The sequence below is a fragment of the Galendromus occidentalis genome, unplaced genomic scaffold, assembly GCF_000255335.2.
Source record: "Galendromus occidentalis unplaced genomic scaffold, Mocc_1.1 scf7180000077511, whole genome shotgun sequence".
Lineage (NCBI taxonomy): Eukaryota > Metazoa > Arthropoda > Arachnida > Mesostigmata > Phytoseiidae > Galendromus > Galendromus occidentalis.
This window is the reverse complement of record NW_003805499.1, coordinates 1379863-1406555: the sequence shown is the minus strand read 5'-3', so window position 1 is coordinate 1406555 and position 26693 is coordinate 1379863. Positions and strand designations below refer to the sequence as shown.

The 26693-nt window shown below is 50.9% G+C and overlaps 3 protein-coding genes across 3 annotated transcripts; 1 reads left to right on the top strand and 2 right to left on the bottom strand.

Moving 5' to 3' along the window:
• Window positions 1-6613: 6613 nt before the first annotated feature.
• On the bottom strand, window positions 6614-7748 carry LOC100904336 (guanylate kinase). The gene is made up of 4 exons (XM_003746970.1): window positions 7731-7748; window positions 7476-7613; window positions 6863-7311; window positions 6614-6757 (listed from the first exon to the last, which is right to left on the bottom strand). The coding sequence occupies exons 1-4, from the start codon at window positions 7744-7746 to the stop codon at window positions 6719-6721; spliced, it is 642 nt and encodes a 213-aa protein (XP_003747018.1). The 5' UTR covers window positions 7747-7748; the 3' UTR covers window positions 6614-6718.
• A 3692-nt stretch (window positions 7749-11440) lies between these two features.
• On the top strand, window positions 11441-14505 carry LOC100904482 (acid-sensing ion channel 1). Its single transcript, XM_029112506.1, has 13 exons — window positions 11441-11622; window positions 11721-11915; window positions 12042-12154; window positions 12231-12362; window positions 12456-12583; window positions 12752-12866; window positions 12983-13055; window positions 13227-13272; window positions 13391-13407; window positions 13586-13661; window positions 13773-13912; window positions 14083-14186; window positions 14426-14505. The coding sequence occupies exons 1-13, from the start codon at window positions 11441-11443 to the stop codon at window positions 14503-14505; spliced, it is 1401 nt and encodes a 466-aa protein (XP_028968339.1).
• A 2299-nt stretch (window positions 14506-16804) lies between these two features.
• Window positions 16805-25907, bottom strand: alpha-Cat (catenin alpha). Its single transcript, XM_003746967.1, has 13 exons — window positions 25846-25907; window positions 20670-21343; window positions 20391-20561; window positions 20115-20246; window positions 19777-19984; window positions 19218-19396; window positions 18951-19094; window positions 18477-18818; window positions 18133-18294; window positions 17685-17992; window positions 17334-17574; window positions 17083-17202; window positions 16805-16969 (listed from the first exon to the last, which is right to left on the bottom strand). Exons 2-13 carry the CDS (start codon window positions 21288-21290, stop codon window positions 16805-16807), a joined length of 2793 nt encoding a protein of 930 aa, XP_003747015.1. The 5' UTR covers window positions 21291-21343; window positions 25846-25907.
• Between the last annotated feature and the right edge of the window lie 786 nt (window positions 25908-26693).

The following is a 26693-nucleotide window of genomic DNA, read 5'->3' as shown; positions in this document are numbered from 1 at the left end:
CTTTGGTCATGACACGACATCCGTCAAGACGATCGGACGCCGCCTCCATCTTCTCCGACCTCCTTCTTGTCCCGTGATTCGAAATATGAATGCTGGGCTGAGCTTTGCATACTATCGTGGCGAGCGCAAAAGAAAGCTCGTCATCATAGCACGAGAGGGATCTTCCGAACACTCTGTGTCCAGTGACGAGTCGAGTTTTTCTTCTCTTCCTTTTTTTCTCCGAGTCTTCCTGACCCGGCTCATATGTATACAGGAAATCTATTAATCATCGGACGTTTCCTTGCACGGAGCCCGATCGCGGATATAACAACGGTTCCGTCGAATCGGGAATTTCATACCATCGAATCGGGAGTCTGAAATTCGATTGGAGCGCGGTGAAGCTTTATGATACAAGCAGGGGCGTATCTAGCTTTATCCGGGGGAGGGGAGGAGCGCATGTCCGATTCCGGAGGATCAAGAGCCGAGAGAGATTATGAAGCGCCCGACCCTTATGATCTTAATGTCACACCGGAAGTTCATGCCTGCTCATCATCGATGAGTTTCGAGAGATCCACGCTATTCGCTCTCATATCCGTGAACGATAATTACGCAGGGCTTCACGCTGGAAATTCTCTGTAATTTTTCCAGGAGTGATGACCAGGAGTTCCGCTTCTCAATATATTTCGATATGGGAGGATTCGCGAGAATTCCGTCTTGTCGGCCGGCCTCAACGGACTGATCGGGCCTAGCCGCCGGTGAGAAATTCGCCCAGTCGGGACGTTGGTCAGAAAGGAATCTATATTTAGCTACGGCAGTGGTGTATGGGCTAGACAAGGCGACTTTGTCCTTCACTTCCTGATTCGATATTTGTCACCTTGGATGCGCCAGAACGTATCCCTCATAGTTCATCGACTACGAATAAATCGGAAACGACAGCATCCACAAACAAACGACCCGATGGCGACCGACGTCTTTCGAGGCAGGGCTTCTGGAGTTTGATGGTGTACAAACTTCCTAACCTGGGTTTCCTCACATTGTGGGTCGAAGACCAGCGTTCACCCAGATCTGATCCGGGTCAGAATGTTCGTTCCGCAGACAAGAGGTACACAAGCTTGAAAAAGTTTGGCGAAACTCTGGTTCGATCGTAGCACCTCATGTTGCCCGAGACGAGGGTAGTTCGGAATTTCCCACCGCGGGATGCGTTGTGAAGAGACACATTCTGTGGAGAGGCAGATATTACGACAGATAACCAGATAATTTCAAACACCCGGCTTTCCAGAAGCCTAACCGTCAGTCAGTCCAGCGGCCGTGATGGCTCATGATGACACAAGCTTCTCGATAGCTCTTCCAGAGCATCGCGCATGACGCGGATAGCGTTGCAGTTTGAAGTGAAATCACGCAATGTGACCTGAATGCTATACGATGAATAAGAGATCTACTCTGCGCAGGCCAAAGTATTTTTCGATTATCGAACGCCTCCGACGAATTCTCAGTCACTCCGTGTACTTCAGCATGGGGGAGATTCAGGTCGCCGGCCGGACTGACGGGCACGAGTTCAATGATGATTCTTCCTCAACGTGTTCCGACTCTTGTGAGCTTCTGTGCTCATCCGTTCTGTGTCATTCGCATCTAAATCTAGTCAGCGCTAGTCCGTCTCGAGGCTGAATCGCCGAGGCATTCCTCCTCTGGTCGCACGGATAAATCGCTTGCCATTACGTTTTTGCTCTGCAATTCACGAATCCGAGGCTTGACACATGTTCAATGAGCAAGGCTTGATGGACTTGCATAAAGACTCGATTAGTCATCTTCTTTCGACGGCGCGATCTCCCTTACAGAGTAGGCAGAAGACCTTCTTTCTTATTGAGCGCATGCGCCTCCGATTACCAGAGATGCGCTCTCTTGGCAGGGCGACGCGTCGGACGGTATATAAGGTGTCCTCTCACCGCGGTTCCTGGTTTGGCAGTGTGAGAGTCGGTGGTGCGCAGTCAACATGTGGAACGATTTTCTCGAGTTTTCTGGAGATTTCCGTGGAATTTCGGTGATCCGAACGAGCGCTGAGTAAGTCTCTTCTAGCGACGAGCTTCGCACGCTTTCCACGACCTCAAGCGTTTGATACTAGGACCCTTGAGGGTTCGAATCTTCTGTGTGACCTCTGAATGACCTCTACATATTGGTGTGTTGAACGAAGTGCGGGAAAGCGCTTGTGTATTTTCGGAACTCAGTGAGTCGAATGCCTTGATTCTGCGTCCCATCGATCCGAGGCGTAAGAAGATTACAAAGAGTGTGGGTAGCTCAGCGGCAGAGCGTCCTTTCGAGGAAGGTCATGGGTTCGAATCTCATTCCATGCAAATGTACATCTTCGGCGCTTCGGATTGATCTCCCGCAGATTTAGTTCCCACGCTCGTTCAAAATTCTATCTTTTTCATTCTATGCATATCAAATCCATATCCTCATTGGCTTGAGAATCGATCGTGCACCGGCAAGTTTCTCTACGATAAGCTCCACGCTCCCGAATGTACCGATCATTATTCCGCACCACATGTTCCCCACGAGATAGTACTCCCAAGTGTTTTCTCGAGATTTCTACAAGCTCACATCAAGTAGGTAATTCAGGATCATGTGATTCACGCAGCGATGCCCGATCCATCGACATCACCGGTCGGTTGAATCATCTGATCGAGCAGTCGAGTGACTGTTAAGTAGTACGTCTAGCGGGAATTGCCGCATCGCGTCGGCTCCTTCCGACTCGGGCTTTCGACAAGAACTCGGGCTTCACGAGTGGGCTACTGAGCGCTAGAACGCTCACGAGAGCCATGCCACGCGCGGAGATCGAGTCCCCGCCTGTTACCAAAATTAGATGAGAGTTCAGAATCGCGGCGTCAGTCTGACTAGGCCGAAGAGCGCGCCATACCCACGCATACCGCTCTTTTCGGAGAAGAGGAACCGCAGCGGAAATATTTACCTCGGGGCACCTGAGTGAGCCACGATTTTTCTTCTGATGACCGATAATTATTATTGAGCCTCTCGGGAAGAATCAGACCATTGAGTATGAGGATTGCGAAAGTCCCGCGCGATCTTCGAATTTCCTTATCCCAATCAGAATATCGGTTAGAGTTAGATACCCTCCTCGCTCGAAAGTAAAGATCCGTCCGTTTGGTTTATCTGTTGTGCGTCGCTTCGATCGCGTGCTTCTACGTCGCACGACACGAGTGCGAGAAAATATTTTCCACGGGATGTAAATGTCAAATGAAGCTTGGGTCGCTGAGAGCTTACTGCCATTGAAGGTTCCGTTCGAAGGACCCTCCAATACGCAGCGTGACGCCCTCACGAATAAGGTGTCTCTGCTCGAGTCGACGGAGCGTGCGACGCGCGAGCACGAGAGTCGAAATGTCTCAAATGGCGGATCCCACAGACACCCTAAACCATGAGCCTCTCGGGTTTCATCCAGAGCTTTCCGGTCCGAATGTTATCGCGCCCAAAGGTCGTTTTCCTGCACGAACAAGAGAGGATCACCGATGGTTACTTCGGTACACTAAACGCGAACTGAGAAGCTCCACACGAGGTGGCCGAGCGAGCGATATGAGATCCGCTAGACAGATCCTGACCTTATCAGCTGCTGGGTTTGTAACATCCGCAGACGAAACTTGACCCTTCTAATAACTGTCCTCAAGTGCCTCCGGGGATTTTCGCTGCGACGCGCTCCTCTATTAAAACTCGCAACCAAGAGAAGAGTTTCTTTGCGAAAGATTGCAGAATTGAACCAATCACGGCCGTGCAAGAGAATTAGAGCTTCAAATGTGCTCTAGCTGATCAGATTCGGTTGATAGCTGTCCCATGAGTCCGGGACGATATCCGCACATTGTGGACCTATCTTCAGCTCAGTGGTAGCTCTGATCTTCAGCGAAAACTTGTATCTACCGATCGCTCATCCTTCCAAGTCCGTCGCAGTGCGCCGCAGGCTGGAGTTCCTCCCGGCAGGAGCAAGCGGGAGGTAATCATCAGCGAAATCGACTCCGCCCGGACTCTCTGCTCAATCCCGCACTCGACGAGGCTTCATGTCGCATCGCGGCTCTCTCGACGTGAACTTGCAGGGAAGGAAGACATGTTGCGTTCCGTCGGCTGGATAGTGCCCCAATTCTCCTTTCGTCACCGGCTTCCATAGAGGGCTCGAGAATCTGAAACCTTGAGCCCCTGCCGGCAGCATTTAACGACGAGACGAGCTCGATCCGCCAGTGACGCTGACCAGTACATCAGCACTAGGAGATACCGTCGGTTTTTCCCTCTTTAGATTTCCTTACTCGCGCGAGACCTCTCAAGGGGAGGTCACCTAGAGAGAACCTCTCGTCGATTGGATCTCACAATTGTGAATGAGTGGGGACATTCGAACTAGGCTTTGCTCTCCAGGACGCTCGGCGGAATAAGAACAGTAACAAGTGATGTAGCGGTTTGAGAAAGGTTACCGAATGAGCTCCTCGTCCGTGATCGCTCTTCCCATGCCGTAAAACCGTTCGAAGTCGAAGATCTTCCTCTTTCCAATTAACATTCTTGCGCGATAAGGCAGGCTCGATCCCGGGAAAATCTTTTACGAAAGAGGGGGAACTCGGGCGAGAAGTAGTTGGTCCGGTTTCCCGATACATGGCGATGGGTTGGACTTTCTTAGATGACAGTCCCCGAGAATCTGTCCACATTGGGGTGAGACTTGAGCCCCAGACGGAATCCGATGGGGGCTCCTGGACAGAGAGGCATGAAGGGAGCAATGTTCGTAACTCGACTGGATCAACGATTTTATGATCGACTAGTGTCTGATTTCCCGAACGAAGGTCAAGGTCGATCGCTCCATCGCCTGCCTCGCTTCAATTATACCGCGGAGCTTTTCCGACAGTCATGGAACCAATTCTATCAACCGACCGGACCGGTCATCATCATACTACAAGAATCCGTCGGGCGATGCCTCAAAGGGGAAATTTCGATGATTCGAAGCGGTATAGTGTTTTCCGGAGTCGCTCCGGAGATCAAAGCCAAACCAAGAACTCCGAAGATTCCGGTAGCTCGAAATTGCTTGATAGATCAATCCAGAGGCAGAGTATACTGCTATCTCAAAGACTACATCAAAGGATGGTCAAGAGATCCCTCACTAAAACGAGGGTATAAAAAATAATGAGCCCGATCACGACCCGAGAATGAGATAGAACCCATCCTGAGGAGCGGTTTTTACGACTCACGTGCAAGGCATGTTATCAGACGGGCACCGATTCCATGGGGCATGCAGGCCAAATGTGCGAGCAAAGGTTTCCTGAGGTCTAACTTTTGGTTCGGAAACTTTCGGTTGGGAATCACTTACTCGGAGTCGCAAGAGCTTCTGCAGATTGTTGAATGGGCCGTCGCTTCGATCAGAGCGAGGAGGTTCCGAATGGAGAGACGGAGCCGGAGCGTTGGTGAACAGAGATGAAATTGCCCTACAGATTTGTTCCAGCCGACTGGACTTTGCTCCTGTGTCAGTCAGCAGTTTCGCAAGATGAACAATGAGCAACCTCCGCTTGATGCCAATGCTTCCAACTTTGCAATGCTGAAAATCGCTGTCGAAATCGTTTCGACTCTATGAAATACAGCTCGGTCCGGAGATTTAGAGCCACTGAGGGTCCCTGAATCTGACACTCCTATATATAGGCGTCTCGCCTGACGTGACCGTTGGCGGTCTCAGGAACTTCGCGAAAGTTTTTCATCGACCGGATGAATGATAATTATAAGTCCCGGTACACAAACTGATTACACTTCGGAGCCACGCTTCGATCTGGGAGTCGTTCTACCCGACAGGCATCAGCTTCCCGGAGAACAACCCCAGCGTGGCCCGAGAGCGCTCAACGGTGATGACGAGACCGAAGTTGTGACTTGCTCCAGCCGTCAGTGGTCACGGGGACCTTTAAGAACTCTCGGATCCAAGAGCGATTGACAATCAAGAGCGGCGCGCAATAAAAACTTCTCTCGATGGCTTCCGCTGCCCTCATTCGACGAAACATGGAAAGAAAGTCTTTACTGGTCTCGATCAAAAGCTATCAAAATTTGGAGTCACCTCCAATTCTGTTTCCGCTTCACCGAAAGCGAAGAATTCGAGGAAAAATTTCGAATCTCTCAATCGCCGATGGTTTGCGTGATTCGGGGCGAGAAAGATCTTCTAGATGAGAGCCCCTATTCCTCTCTTAGGGATGATTGTTCAGCGGAATCTGCCACCTCTGTTATTCAACGGGGTGTCTACTTTCGAGCATCTCGGGGAGGCCTGTCAAGGCCCTGCTTTCTAAGATCAGGAGCCTCGAAAAAATCTCACATTCCTGAAGATGACCAATTTTTTTATTGAGAAATATCTGTCGTCGCAAAAATAAAATTGCGTTGGAATCGATCGGATGATCTTCGAGACGGATCCGTTCCCTGCGAGCGGGATCATTGTCACCGAGACTGCCTCGACTAGGAATTCCTCTTTTTTTGCGGCTCGAGCTCCGTCGATGCGACACGTGGGTAATAATTCCTAGAATGCCTCTCGTCCCCTCTGGGCAATCCTGCCCGCAGCCTCAATCTGTAGTGGCGCCGGCGCCCGATTCACCGGGCGACGCCGAAAGCTTCCGGGGGATGTACCGGACCTGCTTATCCGACGAGCGTCGCAATCGCGATCAGTCGATATTCGCTGCCTCTAGGCTTTTTCACTCAGCCTTGTTTGAGAAGAGATTTCACCCGGGCTGATTGAGTGTTAGAACTCCGGCCTATCGCCCGAGAGACCCTCGATCTCCTGCGAGAGGAAAAGCCTGATCATTGATCTGTTCAATCGACCGAGACACGACACGCCCGCTTGAGTCCGGAGAAAAGATCTCGCCATCGAGCTCGGACAGTTTACCTTTCTGAGGAAAGTCTCCAGCGAGGCGTACGCAGCTTTCAGTCGGTCGTTGACAATCAAGAGGTCAAAGTTGCCTTGTTGTTCTCCGTACGCGATTTCCGTCAGGGCTCTTGAAAGCCGCAGATTGAGCGACTTCTCGGTTTCGGTTCCACGATTCCTCAGACGGTCTTCGAGAACTTGCAGCGAAGGTGGTTTTATGAAGACGTAGGTCGGGTTCAAGTCGGTGTTCTTGACATTTTTCACTCCTTCGATCTCGATGTCGAGGATGCAGATTCTGCCGCTATTCATCACATCGCGGACAGCGCGTTTGCTCGTGCCGTACATATTACCAGAGAATTCTGTGTACTCGATGAATTCTCCGTCGGCGATGGCTTTTTGCATCGCTTCCCGGGTGACAAAATGGTAGTGCTTGCCATTGATTTCCCCCGGTCGTGGCTTTCGCGTCGTATCTGGGAATCAATGCCCGTAAGTCGCATGTCCCCCGGTACCGGTTAGAGAGAAATTCAACGGGAGCCCGGATATCCCATCGCCGACGTCGGTGCCGACTCAGAGCTTCCCCGTATCCAGTCTCATCGTCAACTTCCGGGAGATATACCGCAGGAGCGCAACTTACGGGAAACACTGAGTGCGAAGCAATCGTCATGGTCGGTCAGCAGGAGTTTCAGCAAAGTCGATTTCCCGCTTCCGGACGGACCACAAACTACAAGTGGACGCGGAGGCGACATCGATCGTCGACCGACCGTGAGATATTCTGGGGGAGGAGACGATTCTACTGTGAGATACGGTGACGTTTACCGATGGGAAAGAATAAAAAATGCCCAAACAAATCTAGAGAAGACCATCCGGAAAAATGTCAAGCGACACCCACCATCGATGATCCGCATGATGACCGCGTAGAGATCGCTCAAAAGCTGAAGTCCTTAATGGAGGGTTGTGTCAAACTCTCGAGTCACGCTACGCTCAAGACGCTTCTGGGATAGAGTGATGCCAACTCGGACGGCTCGACTGCTTTTAGTAGAGCGGCAACTCTCCCTTTCTCGCTCACCACCACAACCACGTGGTAATGTTGCAAAATGACACACACCGAAAGGGAATCAATGGAGAGCCGCTCAAGATGTTGGTAAACGGGCGACGCTATTCTCGGGATTCATCCTCTACGATGATTATCTCGATCGGTCCAAGCACCGCTAACGGGGTCACGATTCGCGCTCGCCCTCCACATTGATTGACCGACGGATTGCCCGCGTGCGAGTTCGGCGTCCTGGCGCCGCGCCGGCCGCTCCCTCACTGTAAATTGAGCACTCGAAAAGACGAAATAGTATCTGTTGTTTTTCAAGGACTGGTGCCGCGTAGAGAAGCGCCTGGGAAGATCATTCGAGGTCGCGAGATTGTGGAGGGCCATCGGACTCCTTGGTGGGAAGCAGACTTTGACTTCAAGACGCTTGAAGCAGCCACCGTCGGTGCTCTCGTTTCCGTCTCGAATCGGCACCATATATAGTAGATTCGGGTGAACTTTTGCCGCTGGGGTCTGACTAGCTCCTCGTTCGAGAAAAACTTCCTATGTCGACCCTCCGCTGAACATCGCGAACATTCACCCCTGATGGGCTTTAGACTTCCAGAAACGCGCCCCATCGACTCCCGAATGTCCTGCCAGCGGAGTGCCGGACATTCAGAACATCCACCCAAATAGTCTCAGTCGGCTCAGTATTTCGCGCGTTTCTCGTCCCGATTTCGCTCCTAGTCATTGACATGAAGGGCACAGAGACGCCGTCAATGACTCGGTCGCGAATCGTTGGACCTGACTGAGTAAACATTCTCTAACATTGAGTAACTGTAGCAGGGTAGCCGCGGAACGGATGTTGCCTTGCGAGCGCTCGAAAAAGTATGACGTTCTGATATCTAGATCGACTGAATGATTCAAAATCTCGTGGGCTTCATGGCCGCCCGTTTCCGGAAAGTTCCTCTGCCAGGGTGGGGCCTGGATAGCTTGGATAATGATAAAATTCGCGTCCGCTTGAATTCAAGGAGTTGCAGTTATTGCATTGTCTTCAATTATTATTCGAGATCCGACACACTTTGGAGGTCTCCTCTCAAGAGACTCGTGCCGAGTGACGTCTTTCCATAAATGAGGAGGCTCTCGCGAGAAGTCGCGCGCTCCCTCTCTTGTCAGGGCACTTCTCCTAATCAATGAAGACGTGCGCCCTATAAGAAGGTCCTCCCACGACAGCTGCCGGTTTAGTCGTGTGAGTATCTTCGAAGCACGGTCTCTTTAAGATGATTCGGAGTCGATTCGCCTTTCAACGTACCCGGGTGGGACCGGTTTATGGAAGAAGCCCGAAAGTCCGATGAACAACAAGATTTCAGAGTTTTTTAGCGTCGTCAAAGCTTTTCTCTGAGCTTCCTCTGAGCTGCGAATTGATCTAAGCTGCCCATCGTCTCTATCGGTTGAGTTTGGCGTGCGTTCCGAATCGCACTCGATTACCGAGCGCTTCGGATGCACAACACCTCCGATATCAGACCGAGTTCCCGCGTCACTATGTGATTCGTGGGACCATCGAAACGCACCTCATCTCACCGAGTTACCGCGCCACCGCGGAAACCGTCGAGTTGTCTCGCACTCTGAGATGAATCTGCGCGGTGAGGGACCGGGCCATGCCTTGACGGCCTCGAATAAATGTGAGCAGCACGCTTCATGCGGGGAACACCCGACGAACAGACAAGAAGGTTCACGAGAAACCTCGGAAGTCAGACTACGAGATGTGTGCAAACAACTTTTGCGTCGCGGCTTGTTTATTCGTTCTCGAGCTCGTCACTTGGACCCGTACTGTTTGCTCTGTCGACACGAGTTCGCATACGTTGAGACTCGCTCTCGCGTGTTCTCGGGACTGCGACATGAAGGCGCCGATGAGGAAATGGACGCAAAAGAGGGTTGATGGTTCTCTTCGAGCAATTTCGGAGATCATGGAATGGGAACCAGGAACGCCCTTCGCCCTTGTGCGGGAAATCCCGCGGATGAGCTGGGAGTTCATGGAAGTATGATACTTTGCTCAAGCGATAGCATTCTCTCGCTGCAAACCCAAACAATCGAAAGCCGTCCCTCGTTGACGATCTCCCCTAGACTCGAAGATTGAAGAGCGTGTGATTCCATGATTCCGTCTAAGCGGCTAGCTCAACGTCCTTCCAGACCTGAGTCTGTCATAGCGAAGCCATTCCTTGGAGACGAAACATCTTGAAGGACTCCGTCACTTGAATAATGATCGATTGGTCCACTTCTCGCCGCGGAAAGTGTCAGTCCGCAAGAAGCCGTGACCGAGAGGATATTTCGAAATCGTTCGTGGGTTGCGAATCCATCGGGGGTAGGTTCGCTATATTGCGGTCCGAACTCATCTTTCGCTTTCGAGTGTCGAGTTGCTCCAAGCTCTTCAATGTGAACGATATGAGGGCCGAAGGTCTCTCTTTGTCAACAGAGATTCCCAACGACCGAAACGCAACTTTTTGAAACGCGACCCATTAGATACTACAGCACACTGAACGTGGAGCTGATAAAGAGCATTTCATTATTCTCGAAACAGATTCTCGGGCTTCCTATCAGTGACTATAGAGGCTGCGTCCGCGGGAACCGGTTCATTCTTTCCTCTCGAGATATAAACTCAGCGATCGCTGAACGCGCCTGGCTCCGGATATAAGTTTTTGGTCTTCAATCTCCTTCAAGGAGCCTCCAGCAGGGAAACGAAAGGCGATAGGTCCGAGTCGTGTTCGGATGGGTATCAGATCTCCTCGTCATCGGCTTGCGGCAGGCGGTCTCGAATGCGATACAAAAATTCTTGAACACCGCGGTGGCGGAACAATGCCTCGAAGGAGCATTGGAGAGCAAGGAAAGATGAGCCTTCCGGTTTCATTCAATGAAAATCACGAACGATCGAGCTCTATCCAGCACGAGAGCCCACCCGTTGAGCTGATATGACGACATGGAATAACTTCTGAGAGAAACGCGATGACTGTCTCCTAGTCAGTGATGCACCGACTACAGGTTTCCATCCTGAGATCGTCAAAGAGGTATAGTTTGTACAGATGATAGCCGCCGCCCCGACGGACGATGCGGCGCCTCTGACCCGTCTCAATCTTGGCCGCCCGCTCAGCACCCCGCCGAAACTTGCTCGGGTTCGACCTCGGATAAGCGCTTTGGTAGCGCTACATGAATCGAAACCCGGCACGTTGCGGTGGCCTTGGTATGTGATATATTTCAGGAATCATTCCGGGGAACGATTCCCCTGTTGCTCATTCGAAAACGAGAACAGCCGATCGGGATCGCAAACCCGGCTAGCTGATGCTATTCGAGGAGAGAGCCCCGCAACGAATATTGAACGAGTTTTGCAAAGATTGAATACTGGCAAAATCAATTCGGGCCTCTTTTTATCGTGAAACTGAACGAATCGTTGTTAACATGCCATTCACCGAGATTCTCGATGTCGTCGGGCTGAACACGGACTTATTGATTGCGACGAGCCAAACTGCCTGAGTAAGGATTTTGGGTGCGCTTCACGGTGATCATATCATCTTCGCTGGCGAGACGACGCCATGGAAATTACTCTGCATGGTGTTATTCGCTTGTTTGTATGGCTAGTATCATTGGGGGGATTCTCCTACCAGGCCCTGACGATGCTCGAGATGTATTTCAAGTACCCCTTCTCTGTTACTGTGGTTGAGCAGCTCCAGAGTGGAATCCTCTTCCCCGCAGTCACGATATGCTCCGAAAACTGGTGAGTGCAGACTGGGGACGCGAGATTGACGCCCGCGATGAGATCTCCGCAGAGCTCGGAAATCACCACGAGTAAGAATGCTAATCCATGAATCGCAGGATCAATCGAACCAGACTGTGCGAGGCATCTCCTGAACATTGTTCGGCGGATTTCTCCGCTAATGTAGGAAGTCACTACAAGATCGAATACGATTTCGATCTCCAGAACGATGTGGCTCTCAAACCCCAAGAGACCCTCGAGTGTTATATGAGATCGAATGACCCGACTTGTTTAGCTTTCACCTGTTTCGGAGCGTGAGTAGGACGAGGAATTAGGGCGAGTTTCCGTGATCGAGAGCCATCCATGTGAGATTCGGAATAAGAGGTACCAATTCGTTCGACAACGTTTTGAAACGAAGTTTTTCTCTCTCGAAAGTGCAGTGTACGACGTTCCTACTACCGTCATCCAGGACACATGTGTTATACGTTCGACCTTCTATTGACCGATGAACGTCGCGACTCTTACTTGGCGTGCAAGTCTCCCTGGACCTGGGGTACGTAACGAATGAACTCCGGGACACGCACGGTATCGAATCAAAACATGCCAATAATGTGTTTTCGACTCTGAAGAACTGACTCTCAACGTCATCTGGAGCGCGGAGAAGACCATGGCACTTCAGAACGATCAGAGCTTCCCCGTGATCGTCCACAGACCCGAAACGACGCCCCCCGATAAACTCTCCTCGCTCATAGCCGAAGCCGGTAGGCCTCTATCTTTCGTGAGGAGATGAATTCAAAGCGCGTGACTCCAACGGATTATCGAAGCGGTATTTCAGAGCGAAATTCTCCTTGAAGGTATGTCCTACGTCCTGTCGGTGACACAACAGGCAACTAAGAGATTGCCACCCCCCTACGCCTCGGCCTGTACGGACTACATCAAAGAAGGCATCGCGCTCGAAATGGGCGGCTATCAAAGTCAAGACGTGAGCCTATTCCGATGAGTCGCGGGAATAATTTTTCATTCAAAATAATATGAGACACTTTGAGTGTTCTCCATGATGCTGTCAGCTGGAGCATCCGATGATGATCCTCCATGATTGATGCGATCTTCTTCCCCGTGGAAACATCACAGGACCATAGCTTACTTACAGACCTGTTTGCAAAAGTGTCGAATGTCCCTAGAGAGCCGCTTCTGTGGCTGCGTGAGCCCCCTCTACGAATATTCAGCCTTCTTCGGGAAAGACCCGTGTCCACCGGACAGGGATGGTGAGTTCCACACCTCACCCATGGGGGCTCGCTATAGCTGTGCTACTGGAGATGATCGGAAGGTCGAGGCTGGGGCCACGCACGATCGTCAACTTTTCGGACACTGAATGTTTCAGAGAAGTGCCAGACTGAACTCGAGCAGAACAGGACCTACTCGAAATGCCACAAAATATGCAGAGCGCCTTGCGAGTGAGAGCTCTTATCAATTGGAAATTTCTCACCGTATTTCCATCTTGCTTTTCTTCTTGGCCTTGTGTCTGGCATCAGTATGCCCATCTTGCCAGACGAGATGAGTTCTCGTTGCGGTGCATTTGGTCGCCCATCGGTCAAATTGCCGAAAATGAAACACATTGATTTCAGAGAGACGAATTACGACGTACGTCTGACGGGCATGTCAGTCATACCGGTTTGTATTTGATTTCGCGACGACAGATGATCATTATCGCTCGAACGTCGAAAGAATGAGAGAAGAGGTTCTTGTGTCTTAAAATGAAAAATTACTTTCGTGCTACTTCAACTCTCAGGAGGGAACAAACGTCGGGTCAGTGAATAAAACGAGAGTTTCCTTAGGAAACATACATATTATCGGTCTGACATTATATCAATATTACCGATGAATCGCTCATCTTGGGCGCGCCTCGACGATTGAAAATCTCTTTCAATATGTACAGGTAAGTAGTAGACACGTATCGATCATTAGCCAGATGTCCTCTTCACAGATTCGAGCGCTTCTTCATCAAAGTGAAGTTTTCTTCGGACACGCAGAAAACCTTCCTCTATCAACCAAAGCTCTCGGTACACGACCAAATGGAATCAATTTTTAGAGCTGGCTGGCTACTGCATATATTCCAGCGAGTGGCCCTCCGATGATAATCTCTCTCGACCGACGTGCTACATGTGTTACAGATTGTAGAAGTATTCGGCTACATGGGAGGTTATCTCGGAATGTGGCTCGGATTCTCTCTATTCTCGATACTTTCCGGTCTTGAGGACAAATTCCACCAGTTCCTATTACGGCGGTCGGAGATACTACGCGGAATCACTGTGTAAGCCGAGCGGGAGCATTGAAGTAGATTTAGATTCGATTGAACTAAAACAGGTAGCCCCGGGATGTCTATCCGATTTGAGGAACTTTCCCCAATCTCGAGTAGAGGCACGACCGATCTCCACCAATCTGATGCGAGTAGTATCTGTCATTTCGAAATCACTTCAGTAGACCGATGACGGCGAACGGAACCTTCAAGCGAGATCCCGAGATCAAACCTGAGATCGAAGGTTACAACGACTCGGTGAGGCGGAGATTCATGGTCAGAGAGTGGGGTGAGTTGTAACTTTCATCGCGCGCTCCCGACATGATCAGAGTCTTGTATAGAAAACGACTTCAGGGTTGGCAACCGACCGATATTCCCAGGAGCGAAGACCCTGCCTGGAACAAACCAACACTATTGATGATTCGACAGCGACAGCTCCACTCCCATCAAGTTTGTTTCTCTTAATCCCGACGGAAAACCTCGGTCTGTATCCCCCATTTAGTCTGAAAGAGCAGTAATCCCGATGAGATGCGGATACGCTGAGAATTCTGGACCCGTTCGTACTCGCGTACGCATCGTTGTTCTTCAAGAGCAAACACGATGGATGATGATCACTTTTCAGATTTATTGATTCGGTACAATTGGTGGAGGATACTTCTGTTGGTAGAGCCTCAAAAGCTTGAACAGGACAATGAAAGACAGCCTTGTGGAATTTAAGTAGGAACGAACCCAGGCCGGATGCTGATAGTCGTTTCGGGCTGATTTGATCTCTCCAGATACACATCGTTTGGCCACATAACCCTGCACCTACGGTATCTTAGGAAAAATAATAAAACTCTCAAATCCGGCGACGTGTGAGGGCGTTGTTATTGCGATGATGAAACTGCGTGCTCACGGCAACGGCAGGCGCAAAATCATCGAGAGGATGTCCACTCCGGGAGCACTACCCCATTTGCGTAGATTGTCGCCGTCGTCAGTGGACTTAAATAATCAAGGGTAAGATACCCCTAGACAGTGAAACCCGTTTGTCTGGTAAACGTTTCCCCGTGTTAAATACTCCCAAATCACAGTGCGCTGGTTCGTTCGCGTCCGGCGGCGTTCCGACTCGGACGCTCGCACACAAGGTTTCGAGGGCATGAGCGCAAGACCGACACGTGTGCCTTTTCAAGTCGAGTCCCGAAGCCGAACCACCGTTTCGTCGTCGATCCTAGCATGGAACATCAGAGCTTCCAACAGAACTCCAACGGCGTTCCTACTCCCCGTCCGAGGCCGCAATGACTCGAACGGGAGTCGAGGCCCGCGGACGAAGATGCTCACGCCGAGGAGGAGTCGAATTCAAAGTGAAGAAGTTGGCAAAATATCAGCAAGTCAAGGAGGCATCGCCTTACCATCGTCCTCTGGGGTGACCTCCGAGCTGTTGTCCTCGCCGGCTGTCAATGTAAATCGTTAGCAAGCCTGACAAGTGCCTGGACGATCATCGAGGATGCCTCGACAAGACCCGAAGCTCTTTTATCGATAGGTCGTCCATATTAATTGGCAGGAGCTAGTCGTGGATCGATGCTCCCTGTCCAGGGTAGCGGACGGAACACTCGAAGCGATCAGCGAAACATGCACGATCGACGACAATGCGGTTGCTCGGTCATTCCTGCTCTAATTTCTTGGAATAAGCGGGTATATGCTTCCCGGGACGAATACTGAGGGAACATGCTCGAAACCTGGGCGAATGCACACAAAAGCCATGACAGTGTGTCACGTTGGGTTGAATTTACGGAATGGGGTCAAGATTTGGGCGGATAAACGCGGGTGGGAGCTTATAACTTTCCCGGCGGTTGCGAAGAGCACCTATCAGTTCGACGCAGAACGTTCTCAATAATTACCTATTCCTACTCGGAGGGCAGTCTTAGTTTCGAGAAAATCCACATCACTCACGAGGGTAGAGTCTCCCATAAAGGATGAGCTGAAATCTTGGCTTTCGAGGTTCCCAATCAATCGAGGAACTCATCTGCTCCAAGCATCTCAGTTTCGTTGCTGAAGTTGATAGTCTTTTGAGCCACACATACTCGGAGGTTCGATTCTGCTCATTCACTCCAGAATGTTGTATGTATCTGTTGCAGGAGTCACTCGATGAATGTAAGCAAACACAACCAACCGCACAAAAGTTTCCTGCTGCGTACAAAAGTACTCATATGTGTAAGCGGTGTCACCGAGTAGCCCTCTTGCTGATCCCTGATACTTCATGTGAAGTTTCGCGGGGACGTTTTGAACCGTAGGGTTGATATGTAAAATTAGAGTAGAGAAATTTTCAGTCGCTTAGGAATTTCTCGACGGAGAAAAATACTTTCGTCTCGACACTTTGATTGTGGTCATATTGCCTCGAAAGTTCACCCTCTCCAGAAATCGGTCTGCGGAGAGTTGAATCGACGAGCGAGTCGACAAGACAGCAAGGAGGCTCAGAGCCGGTATTCGCATCGAGAGAAACTGGAAGACGTATGAGATTCTCCTGTGGATCAACGAGCGTATACTCGGTCTGCTTGCTTCTCGGTGCTCGTACGACACTCCGACAGTACTTCGAAACTTCTAGGGCTCAAGAATCCGCGTGCCTTGTGAGGTTTCCGAACACTTGTGCCGGTTGCACGGAGAGGGCTCTACCTTGTCTGGTACTAATTCGCAACACAAGGAAGAAAGTATTGCTAACATCGACGGAACTATGCATCAACTCCAACCACCAACAAATTAGTGAATCAATCCGATAATCCATTAGTTGGTGCAGTAGTTCAACCGATGGATTCCTTGCGGTGGCTGGAGTTGATGACGTACAATGTATTGCTGGTGATGATAGAACGACAATGAGGGCGATGATCATGGAACCGAAGAACTAGTGAACTCGAGTCAAGCGAATGATGAGAATCAAACCGATTCTACGGGGCTCTGAAATTCGCTGAGGGCCTTAATGGGAGTGATGTTTTTCTTCTGCGAACCTTTTCGAACTTTTGCGCGAACTTCTTCGGGCTTTTCGCGTCGCACCAAGGGTTTTTTCTCGGGTGCTTTCATCTTCCAAACGACGATTGGTGACTGTGGATTCAATCGATTCGAAATTAGCTCCGGAGACTCTGATGCTGTCGGAGGAATATTTTGAATTTCTGACCGTACAAGTGAATTTTCATGCGGTATCGAAGAATAATTACCGTTACAATTGCTCCCTGTCGAGGATATTTGGTTGAAGCGACGTATGATGCCTTTACGGTCAGGACAACGGCATTCATCAGATTTTTGGCGGCTTGGATCAATGACGTCGCACTGTCCAACTGCAAGGACAAACGATTATTGTTACCCATCGCTACGAAACTGAACGATGTTCGAACGCCGTCGGTTCTATCCATGGACTGATCGCGACTCAGGCTACCGATTCGCGCTGGGAAAAATTGTTTCCACTTACGCCGGACACGATGAGGTTTCCTGAGATGTTCTGTACATCAGCTTTAACTTTTGATGTGATGTTCAGCTGATGACAATAGAGAGCGATTCTCTGGAGGTATGCGATCAGATCTTTTTTCGTATCAGATTCGGGACACTGGTCCGCAATGGATCGGGCTAGTTTGTCTAACCGCGTTCCATGTTCGCTGATCTTCTTCGCGGCATTGATGACGTCCATGGTCGTCTTCAAAGGGCCTTTCCCTCTGTGACGCGAAATAGAAACGAGTTTACTCAATATCCCCAGCCTCGGTTCTCTCGGAGGTCCGTCCGAGCATGAGACGTGGCATACCATCCCGATCATTGCCAGAATTACCTCGTGAAATCCGTCATCTCCATCATGATCATGCACATTTGTTTGGCAATCACAATAATGTCGTTCCCAGTATCGTCCCATTTGGCGACTTCTCGGTCGAAACGATGTTTCTCCGTGCGGAAGGTTTCGACCTGCGCCGCGATCTTAGCCTTTTCTTCTTCTGATACGAGTCTGTACGCATCTCGAGTGTTTGAAATGCCGTTGATATCAGGATACTCGTCAACGTCATGAGCCGAAGATTTGCTGCGAGTCTCATACGTGTTGTCCTCGTATTCAATCTCCGTCTCAGAGTCGAGTTCTTCCGCGCTCTGGAAGAATGCCGTGAATGCTCGTAGGTAGGTGAGGAGCGCTCGTTCGGCCTGAGTATCCGCTTGATTAATGCTGCCCTCGGAGTCGAGTCGGTTCTCGGTGAGCGAGAGCGAAAGGTGAAAATTCCACGAAAACTCACCCTGTTCATGAGCACGGTCCTCCTGATTTCTCTGACACCGTCGTACACTAACCTAGAGGCATCAATGAAGTCGTTCTCATCGGTTTGAGCGCCCTGGCCGAGAGCGGCCACGGCGGCGTCAACCTTCTGTGCGAAATTCGGCATAACTTGTTCTCTAAGAGCCTGGAATTCCAAATTCAAAATCTTGTATCTTCTGGAGCAATCGTGACTCTGTCAGCAATGATATGAATTGAGTATTGATGATCCATAACGCGTAACAGGAATGATATGGTGGTTGTTATAGACGACGATTAGACGATGGTTCACTCATCGATTCGGAAACGATGAGGGAGCAGTTTAATCACCTGAACAGCTTCGAGAACCCGTTCGGTGTATATCCCGGGCTCGTAGTTGTCCATTTCAGAAGCGACTACGGCAGCCACCCGCGCGGCTCTGCCTCTAATAGCGCCAGCGGTTCTATCAAGAGTTTCTCCATCCCCTTCCTGAAGAGCTAGGACGCACTTGTTCACATCTTCAAGAATGTGATTCTCTGAGACAGCGAGGAAATCGTCGATCGTGGTGATGTCGTCCACCGCCTCAGTCAGCAGCCGTACCTGGTTCTCCCAGGCAGTTCTGAACGCTTCAATGTTCTCCTGGGCGACCTTCGATGAAGGTCTCGAAGCCAGGATTCTCGCCGCGTTCACCACCTGTCGCAAGAAATGACGGGTAAGTAATCGTTGTATTTTTTCCCCACTCCTACCGAGGATATCCAAGCTATTAAACGGTTCTATCCAACTCTATCCAACTCCAACCGTGCTATCCAACTCCAAGCCTCTTACCTGGGGGCACAGCTGCTCGATCTGCGCTGCCGCGTGGCGCACCATCTTCACACCGTCTTCGTTCGAAGACATCGAGCAAGCCAATTGAGCTACTTCGACCAACTTAGCAGCGTGCTCCCGGAATACCTGTTGGTAGTCCTCCACCTGCAGTGAGAAAACCATCTTTTAGAATTCTTCCAAAGGGAGAGTGGTCTGTCGAGGTCCTTACCCGAATTCCGTAATAGTTAGGATGCCTTTGGACATAAAACGCTCCGCGACGATACTGACCTGCCTCTCATCGCCCGCTTGGGCTGCTTCGATCAAGATCAAAAGTGGCAGGTGGGGGTCCAGGAACGAGTCGCAAACGTGATCCACAACTGCCTTCCGGAGTTGTCTACGGAGATCACGAGTCTTGTGAGCCATTTGCTCCAAAGCTTTGTCCAGTCCCTCCGACGGCTCGCGACGACCTGTGTGTGGAGAGACCCTTGTCTTTACTCTTTCATAGGCGGAAAATAATTGTCCTCTACATCGATCTCCTGCGCATTTATGCTCTCAGCTGAATGAGGATCAGACTGGAGACTCGACGGCTGAACTCGTAGAACGGCAAAAGTTTCGCAAGAACTATCGCAGATACTCTAATAATAATCTACGTCTCTCAAGATCCGACCGGGTTCATGACCCAGAGCACCTCCGCCTCGAGAAAGCCCGTACTGGCGCCCGCAACTATCCAACGTTCATCAATCAATCGCTGCGGGATGCTTTCTCGTGCGATTGTATGCAGAGCTCCGGTCGTCAGGAGAGAGAATTGGGATTTTCAGCTTGGCCCGGAGACTCATCGAAAACTCACCTGCATTGGCCATGTACTCGGAAAGGAGGTCCTGTAGGGCCTGACGGACCGCGTTGCATTCGGCCACGATCCGCTCACGGCGCTCATCACGTGTGCACGCGGAGTCGGCCATGAGTGCGGCACCCGAAATGATCGATTCCAGACACTCTTCGAGTGCCGGTCTCGTGCGCTGTTCGGAATAGGTTGATGGATCCAGGAACATACGCTCCTGAAAGATTGGAAAAACATTGGAATCTATCGCAAGATGTCGGAGAAGAGACTCCCTACGGGGAACAGCTGCAGAACTTGAGGCCTCGACGCGACGAATAAAATTCAAGACTCACAAATGCACTACTTACGTCGAAGTCGTCGAGAGCGGCTGCGAGTTCGCCTGGACCATCGTATCCGTATTCGCCTCTACCATTGCTTCCATTCAAGCCAGAATGACGGCCTTGAGCAACGTCGTTGATGGTGTTGACGGCTTCGCAAACCTAGCGATATCACAAGTCGTTGAATATCTCCGCAGACTCAAACGATCGTAGACTGGGATCGACCAATTAGAAAATCCAACAACCCCAAGGAGACTCCTTGACGAGCTCCTTCAGTAGAATTATCTCCGTACGATTCTCCATTACCTGACGGAATACGTAATCTCGATTTTCCTTCGCCGCCGATAATTCGGGATGTCTGACGTAAACTTTCGAAGCTGTGAGGAGCATTGTCGAATTCTTTTTGAGGATTGCGCGAGCCGCAGCGAGGTCATCCCTGAGTCTCGGGTCCTTGAGTTCGGCTTGACGTCTTGCAGCCTGTAACGAAGATCTCATGAGTCTCGAGCATTCGGGGATCGGAAACGCGACCAGGAAATAGATTTCCCCATCTTAGCGGTCTCATTATTCTTGAAATCATGTTCTCACCTGTTGGATTAATTGTGATGTGTTCGATCCGAAGTTGCGGAAGAACTCCACGAGCTCAGCCTGGGACGACGCGTTCCGAACTCGTTCCAGATCATCTTCGACAGCTCGAAGACTACGAAGAAGTCTGTGCACGTCGACCATGTCAGCCAGGATCAGGAGTCTGGTTACTGCAGACAGCAGACTCCTGGCTGCTCTAACCATAGCGGCTCGCTTTATAGAAGAGCAGGGTTCCTCAGCGAACTGGCGTGCCGTTTCCGACATACCAGCGCCCGCGCTACGCACCTCATCGACAGCAAGCATCATCTCTTCCTTAATATCGGGGTTCTCGAGAGCGATTTCCTCCCCGCTGCGGATGAAGTCTTGCGTTGCTCTTTCAACGGCTGCGACGAGGACGTGCGCGCGTTTGGAACGTCCGCCAACCTTCTTTGAAGGGCCTTTCGTGTTCACTAGCGTCGTCACTTGCATTACCAGGGGCTCGAGAGTTTTCTCAACCGACAGGGTCTTAATTTCGAGGTTTTTGGGATCCCATTTGAGGCTCATACCCGAGCCATTAAGCGGAGATCCTCCGTTCGACGACGGCATGTTCGGCAGTCCGTCACCAAGCTCGCTTAAACTCATCATATTTGCGGATAATCGTTTCGGCTGCTACCGGAAAGTGCGCAGCCTAAGTGTGTCTGAAAGAAAAAAAATATCAGTATTTTGCACATTTTTCTCGAGCGATGCCTCGACAAATCCCTCCAGACTCCGCTCTCCCCGACAAAGTGTTCGGCAGAGCGACTGAGTCACAGGAGACCGATTGATTTGCTGGATCGCCAATCGAACAGACCATCCTCCTCTGTTCATTTGCTTATTGGATTGTCGATACCCGAGTTTCCTCCTCGTACCGGATCTCTATAACTCAATTTTCGAATCTTCCACTTTGTTTGCTCCCCAAGCAAAGACTTCCGCTTGACCGCCGCGCGAACTATCTGAGGACGCTCCCGACCCGTAAGAGAAGGGATCAACTATTCCAGGGAATTATTCGGGCTGAACCTTCATCGATCCGGAGCTCGAGAGGCCGAAAAAAGTTGTTTGCCATCGATCTGTATGGGATCTGTGCCGCGCATGATCCGGCATTTTCAGCTCTTAATTCCATGGTCCCATTCCTCCATAGGCGGTAGACGTCGCCGGTGAGCTTCTTTGCTCGATGGCCTGGCGTCGGTTCAACGTCCCTTAGGGAAACGCCATTCGCAAGGCGTTCTATTGTCAAGATGTAACACAGAAGATTCCTCGCAGAAGGGAGCTGACGACACCGTCACTTTTTGTCAATGCGGACTCTACCGGAGCTCTCTCCGGAATTCCTGAATCGGACGAAATATTCTCGATGCATGAAGCCCCTGTCGAGAGCTGAGCGTCCGCATAATCTCGTATTTTCGCCGATCATTTGCGCTAAATCACCGTGATAATGAATGACGCGCCAGCCTGGGCGGGACGAATTCGATACCCGAGAGAGAGATGCGAGCCTTCGGAAAACTTCACCGATAAGCGGCTCGCTCCTCCGCCTGCTTTCGCGCCAAGGCGACTCGTTATTATGATGACAATCATCCGGCCGATCGTTTCCTTCCTCTGAAGATTACGAATCCCAATGGATGTCCCACTGAATATTGTCGCATCTCGCACCTCTCTTTCCAGCCCACAAAGTCACATGTCCAGCCTTACCCAGCTCGGAGCCGCGGAGTTCAGAGCAAGACGCGAGACTGGGTATATTCCCCCCGTGACCGAAGAGGAGCCGCTCGGAACAAAACGTTCCACGACGTCACGAGAAAAAGTCGTATGTCTCAAAGAGATCATTAATCGAGGGCGTTCCGGGCCCCCAGAGAACATCGACACCGTGTAATGACAACCCGAGTCGCGGAACATCGTACGGCGACGGGATCTCACGGATCCAGGAAGATCTGGGGCGCAACCGAAAAATGCTTATATCCGGAGAAGGCTCCTGTATTGCTCAAAAAATTCCACAGTCCGCAAGACGAAGTCACTGCGGATTCCAACAGAAGTTGTGAATTCCCTTCGCTAAGCAAAACCGTGCATTCTCCACGTCTGTCTCATCTGAAGTTTCAACGGAGGCAGAGGAAAGAATGTATTCCACTACATTTACGGGGATTGGTTCTCAAATTCGCTTGTTCCACTCTGGGGGGAGCAAAGTCGTTCCCCATTCCTATGTATGTAGCACGGGAACGACCTTCCTGCACCGCATGCAAAAGCATCTTGGTGAGTCATGTCATTACAACCCCGGCTCGATTCTCTTTGCCTGCTTCCCAAATGTAGCGGCAGTGGCCAACTCATCCCCATCTTAGTTCTCCCTCCCCAAGTCCCTCAGCGGAGTTGACCGGCAGCATCTGCGCTCACTCGCTCGCTCGATGGCACTCCACCCGGCTTTGCACATTGAACACTCCATTCATCCAAACAGCAAACATCTGTGGGCCAGAGAATGAGCCGAACTTTGATCCCGCTCTACCTCGGAGCGAACTCGGTCCACGAATGAATTGCACATTCTCTCACTCGGTCCCTCGTGATGTCAAAACGGACTACTCTGCCTTCTCAGCTCCATTCGGTGTTGATGCGCCGTCTGCGGTGTCCGCCCACTGCCCACCACAGGTCGTGATCGGGTCGCTCATGGAACCTACCAGTGCATGGCCTACGTGGTCGGAACTTGCGCCCTCCCTCATAAGCCAAAGCCGAGCGTCTGAGGATGTCGGAAGCGAAGGTTGACTCGTGCAGGGAAAATACTCCTCGGCCTCGGAACATCTCTTTTCTGAACGCTGCTTTGGAGTTCGTATGGGACTGCACTTTCCGACAGGGCACTCCTGCGATCCGAAGTCTAATATGATAAAAAGAGCTCTCTGAAGGGAACCAGAGCTCGATCGGTACATTACTATCAATGCTGTGGCGCAGACTCGGATTCTCTTATCAGACCGAGCCAGCTGTTCGTTGCAGCCATGCTCATTCCGAGGCGAACATTTATTCGCATCAAAGACATTCATTCCACTCGACCCGCAGAGCGTGGACTCGAGACCGCCTTCTTCGTGTTCACTGCCTGCTCCTCCGCTTCCCCTGGTTCACACAAGAACTGTGGAGCTTACTCGAATGATCTCTCGCCAGAATTCGATTCCCGCTCGGATCTCCTCGCATTCTGTCGATGGGATTGGTCTCACGAGACGATTCCCGGCTAGGACCCGCCGATCGGTATACCGAACATTCAACACCCGAACTCGGGAGGGACGTGATCGTTTGGGAGCCCCACGGAGAGGAAGCGTACGAAAAGCACAGCGGAGCACTATTTTTATAATGTTGGATCTCAGGAATCGAGTTTCGAATGAATGCTCCGCTGGCGATCTCAAATCTCACATTTTTGGATTATCGCTCCGAGATCACCGAAAATAGGTGCATCCATCCGGTACCTAAAACACATGACGGTCACGTTTCGTTGAGTGTTGCGCGGGTGTAATAGTAGTCGACACAAGTTGACCAGGACGTGACCCGGGCCCGGACTCTTCCCATATCTCTCTAACCATTCCGTTCGCTTTCCCGGGAGCGACAGATCCGTGGCGAGGGCCATATCGGGCGGAATCCAGACCAAGTCTCACATACTCTCGGAGGGCAGCGGTTTTCAACACGCTCCTGACTCGTGAACGCTCAGACAAATCGAAGCCTTGGGACCGCGGTCAGGGGATTTCTCTATTGATCTCATCGGGGGAGGCTTCGCTCGGGCTCTCGATTAAAGGTTTCCGAAGCGAAAGCCTGATGCAAGAAGCTGTTCAAAGTATATACATGGATCGAGCAGGTAGCCGTGACGTCATAAAGACAAACATCGGACTGTCTGTAATCAGCAATTATTGACAAAGTAAGCACCATCAAATCGCAATGGTGGGCTAGGTCGTGCCGAGGCTACTGTGTGCCGTCGACCACAACTCGAACGCAATCTAAACGAAAATATTGACAACCGGAAGCGTTCCCCGCTGTTGACGGAACGAGTCCGTTCGGGTGATGTACCGGTATCCGTCCCCGCTATCGTCCGATATCGACGATTTCCCGTAGGGGGGAGGTATTCCACTGACTGAGTGAGCAGGATCGCTCCTCGATTTAGTGCCGGAGGGGCGGATCGAAATGGTTTGGGTGTCGAATTTGAAAGCCATATCGGCGACAGGACGGCTCGGCCTTACTTCCGGTCAGGACGCGGAATATCTCCATTGGTCAATTGAGTTTCAATGACAGCCGATGAAAAGAGCTAAAAAAACTAGTCAGGGAAGAGTCTCGGGTGCATGATCCCACGCTACCCTAAGTTCAAACATGGTCAAACAAGTGTACAGGGGGAATCGGAATCTTCGTCCGTTAACAAGTGGGGGATGCGCCGCGACTCAACGTGACGTTGCTCGGCCCCGGACTTCTGAATCATGAATTACAGAGCTTTCGGATTCGATCATCTTTCGAGGAAATCGCCTTGTCGGAACGGGCTGTGCTATGTATAATACATCCTATGTGTAGTTCCCGTATTGGATCGAGGAGGCGCAAAATGCTCACAATTGAAGAGGTGCATGTCACAATCCCGAGCTCCTTATGAGTCCGATGAATCCGGAAGATATCATACGGCCGAATTGAAGAAGACATGTAATAATAATACATAATAATAATATGGCCGATAATCAAGCAGGATTCTCGTAGAAAGCCCACAGATCCTGTCTCGGAAGCCAATCTCGGAAATATTCATGAGCGAATCTCTCCTTCGGATCGATCACATTGGCGGGATATTTGGGAACTGGGTTCAGCTGATCGCACGATGGCGAAATTCGAGAACTACCAAAAATTGCGAGGGAGGCATTCGATAATCGAACAATCGATCGAGTCATTGGACTACGTGAAAGTATCGAAAGCCTCGATCTCCTGGCATTGTGGCCGCTCGGCTGACAATAATTGTGGCGGAAGGAGCGTAAATTCCGGAGGGACAACATTTGCATGAATCTTGAGGAAACTCTTCTTATCCCGAAAACCTTCTTCCGAGCGAGTTTGACATTTCCGTAGCATTCTTTCCTGACGTCTCCGCCCCAACTCCGTTTCTTCACACAAGATACGTTGTCAACGGAAGGAAAAGTCGGTGGGAGGAAAAGGAAATTTTCAACAAGGAATTTTCAACACTTACATCGTAGCTCCAGAACTGCTAGCGTGTGCCAGTTCTTGAGTTTCCGGTGGTCGGCTCGAACACTCGAAGAGAACAAAAATGGAAACAGCACTTTCTGAACTGAGGATAGTGCGAAGCTCACACCGTCGCTCCGATGGGAGCCGTCTATTGTATTATTTTGACACTACCGTCTAATAGCCGCCGACAGCGAGAGTATCACCGTGGCGTCACAGCCATCATTACCGATGATTTTCCCTGCTGTTTGAACGGGTCCCCGGGCGCGTCAATGCATCGAGGGGATAAAATACTCGGCAATATTCTGCTCTCTCAAATCAGCCAATTCGAGATCGGAGCACTTAGTTGCGACGAATCGGAATTCGGATTTTCAATCGGTGGATCCATCTAGTCGGGGCGTGAGGTAACATCGTCTCCGTCAGGATATTCAGCTGCAGGGTCCACGCATCTGGTGTTTCCGAAAGTCGAGGTCGACGATTGTCCCGTCGAATCCGGGCTCGAGCGTGAGTCGTGAGCTCGCTTCTCGCGCCGGGTTTCAGAGAACCCTTTTTTCACGCTCATGATTAGTTTTCATAAGACTTGTTCGCGCCGAGCCCGATCATCATTCTGAATGATCCCTATCGCTGTTCAGCAGGCTTCGCTGCGACTCGACTCCTTCCGAGCCTTAAGGTGGTCGCGATACGAAGAAAAAGCGCGAATCCGGAAATGGGGTTTCGCAGAATTTCCCTTCGGAGTGGATCGCAGAAGATTTGAGGTTCTCTTCTCTCGGGGATCGGCGCTTCACCGGGCTCGCCGAAGTTTTCCGCTGCGAAACCTCCCGAGCGGTGTCCCTCCGAGCCCGGGAAGGTTTCTCT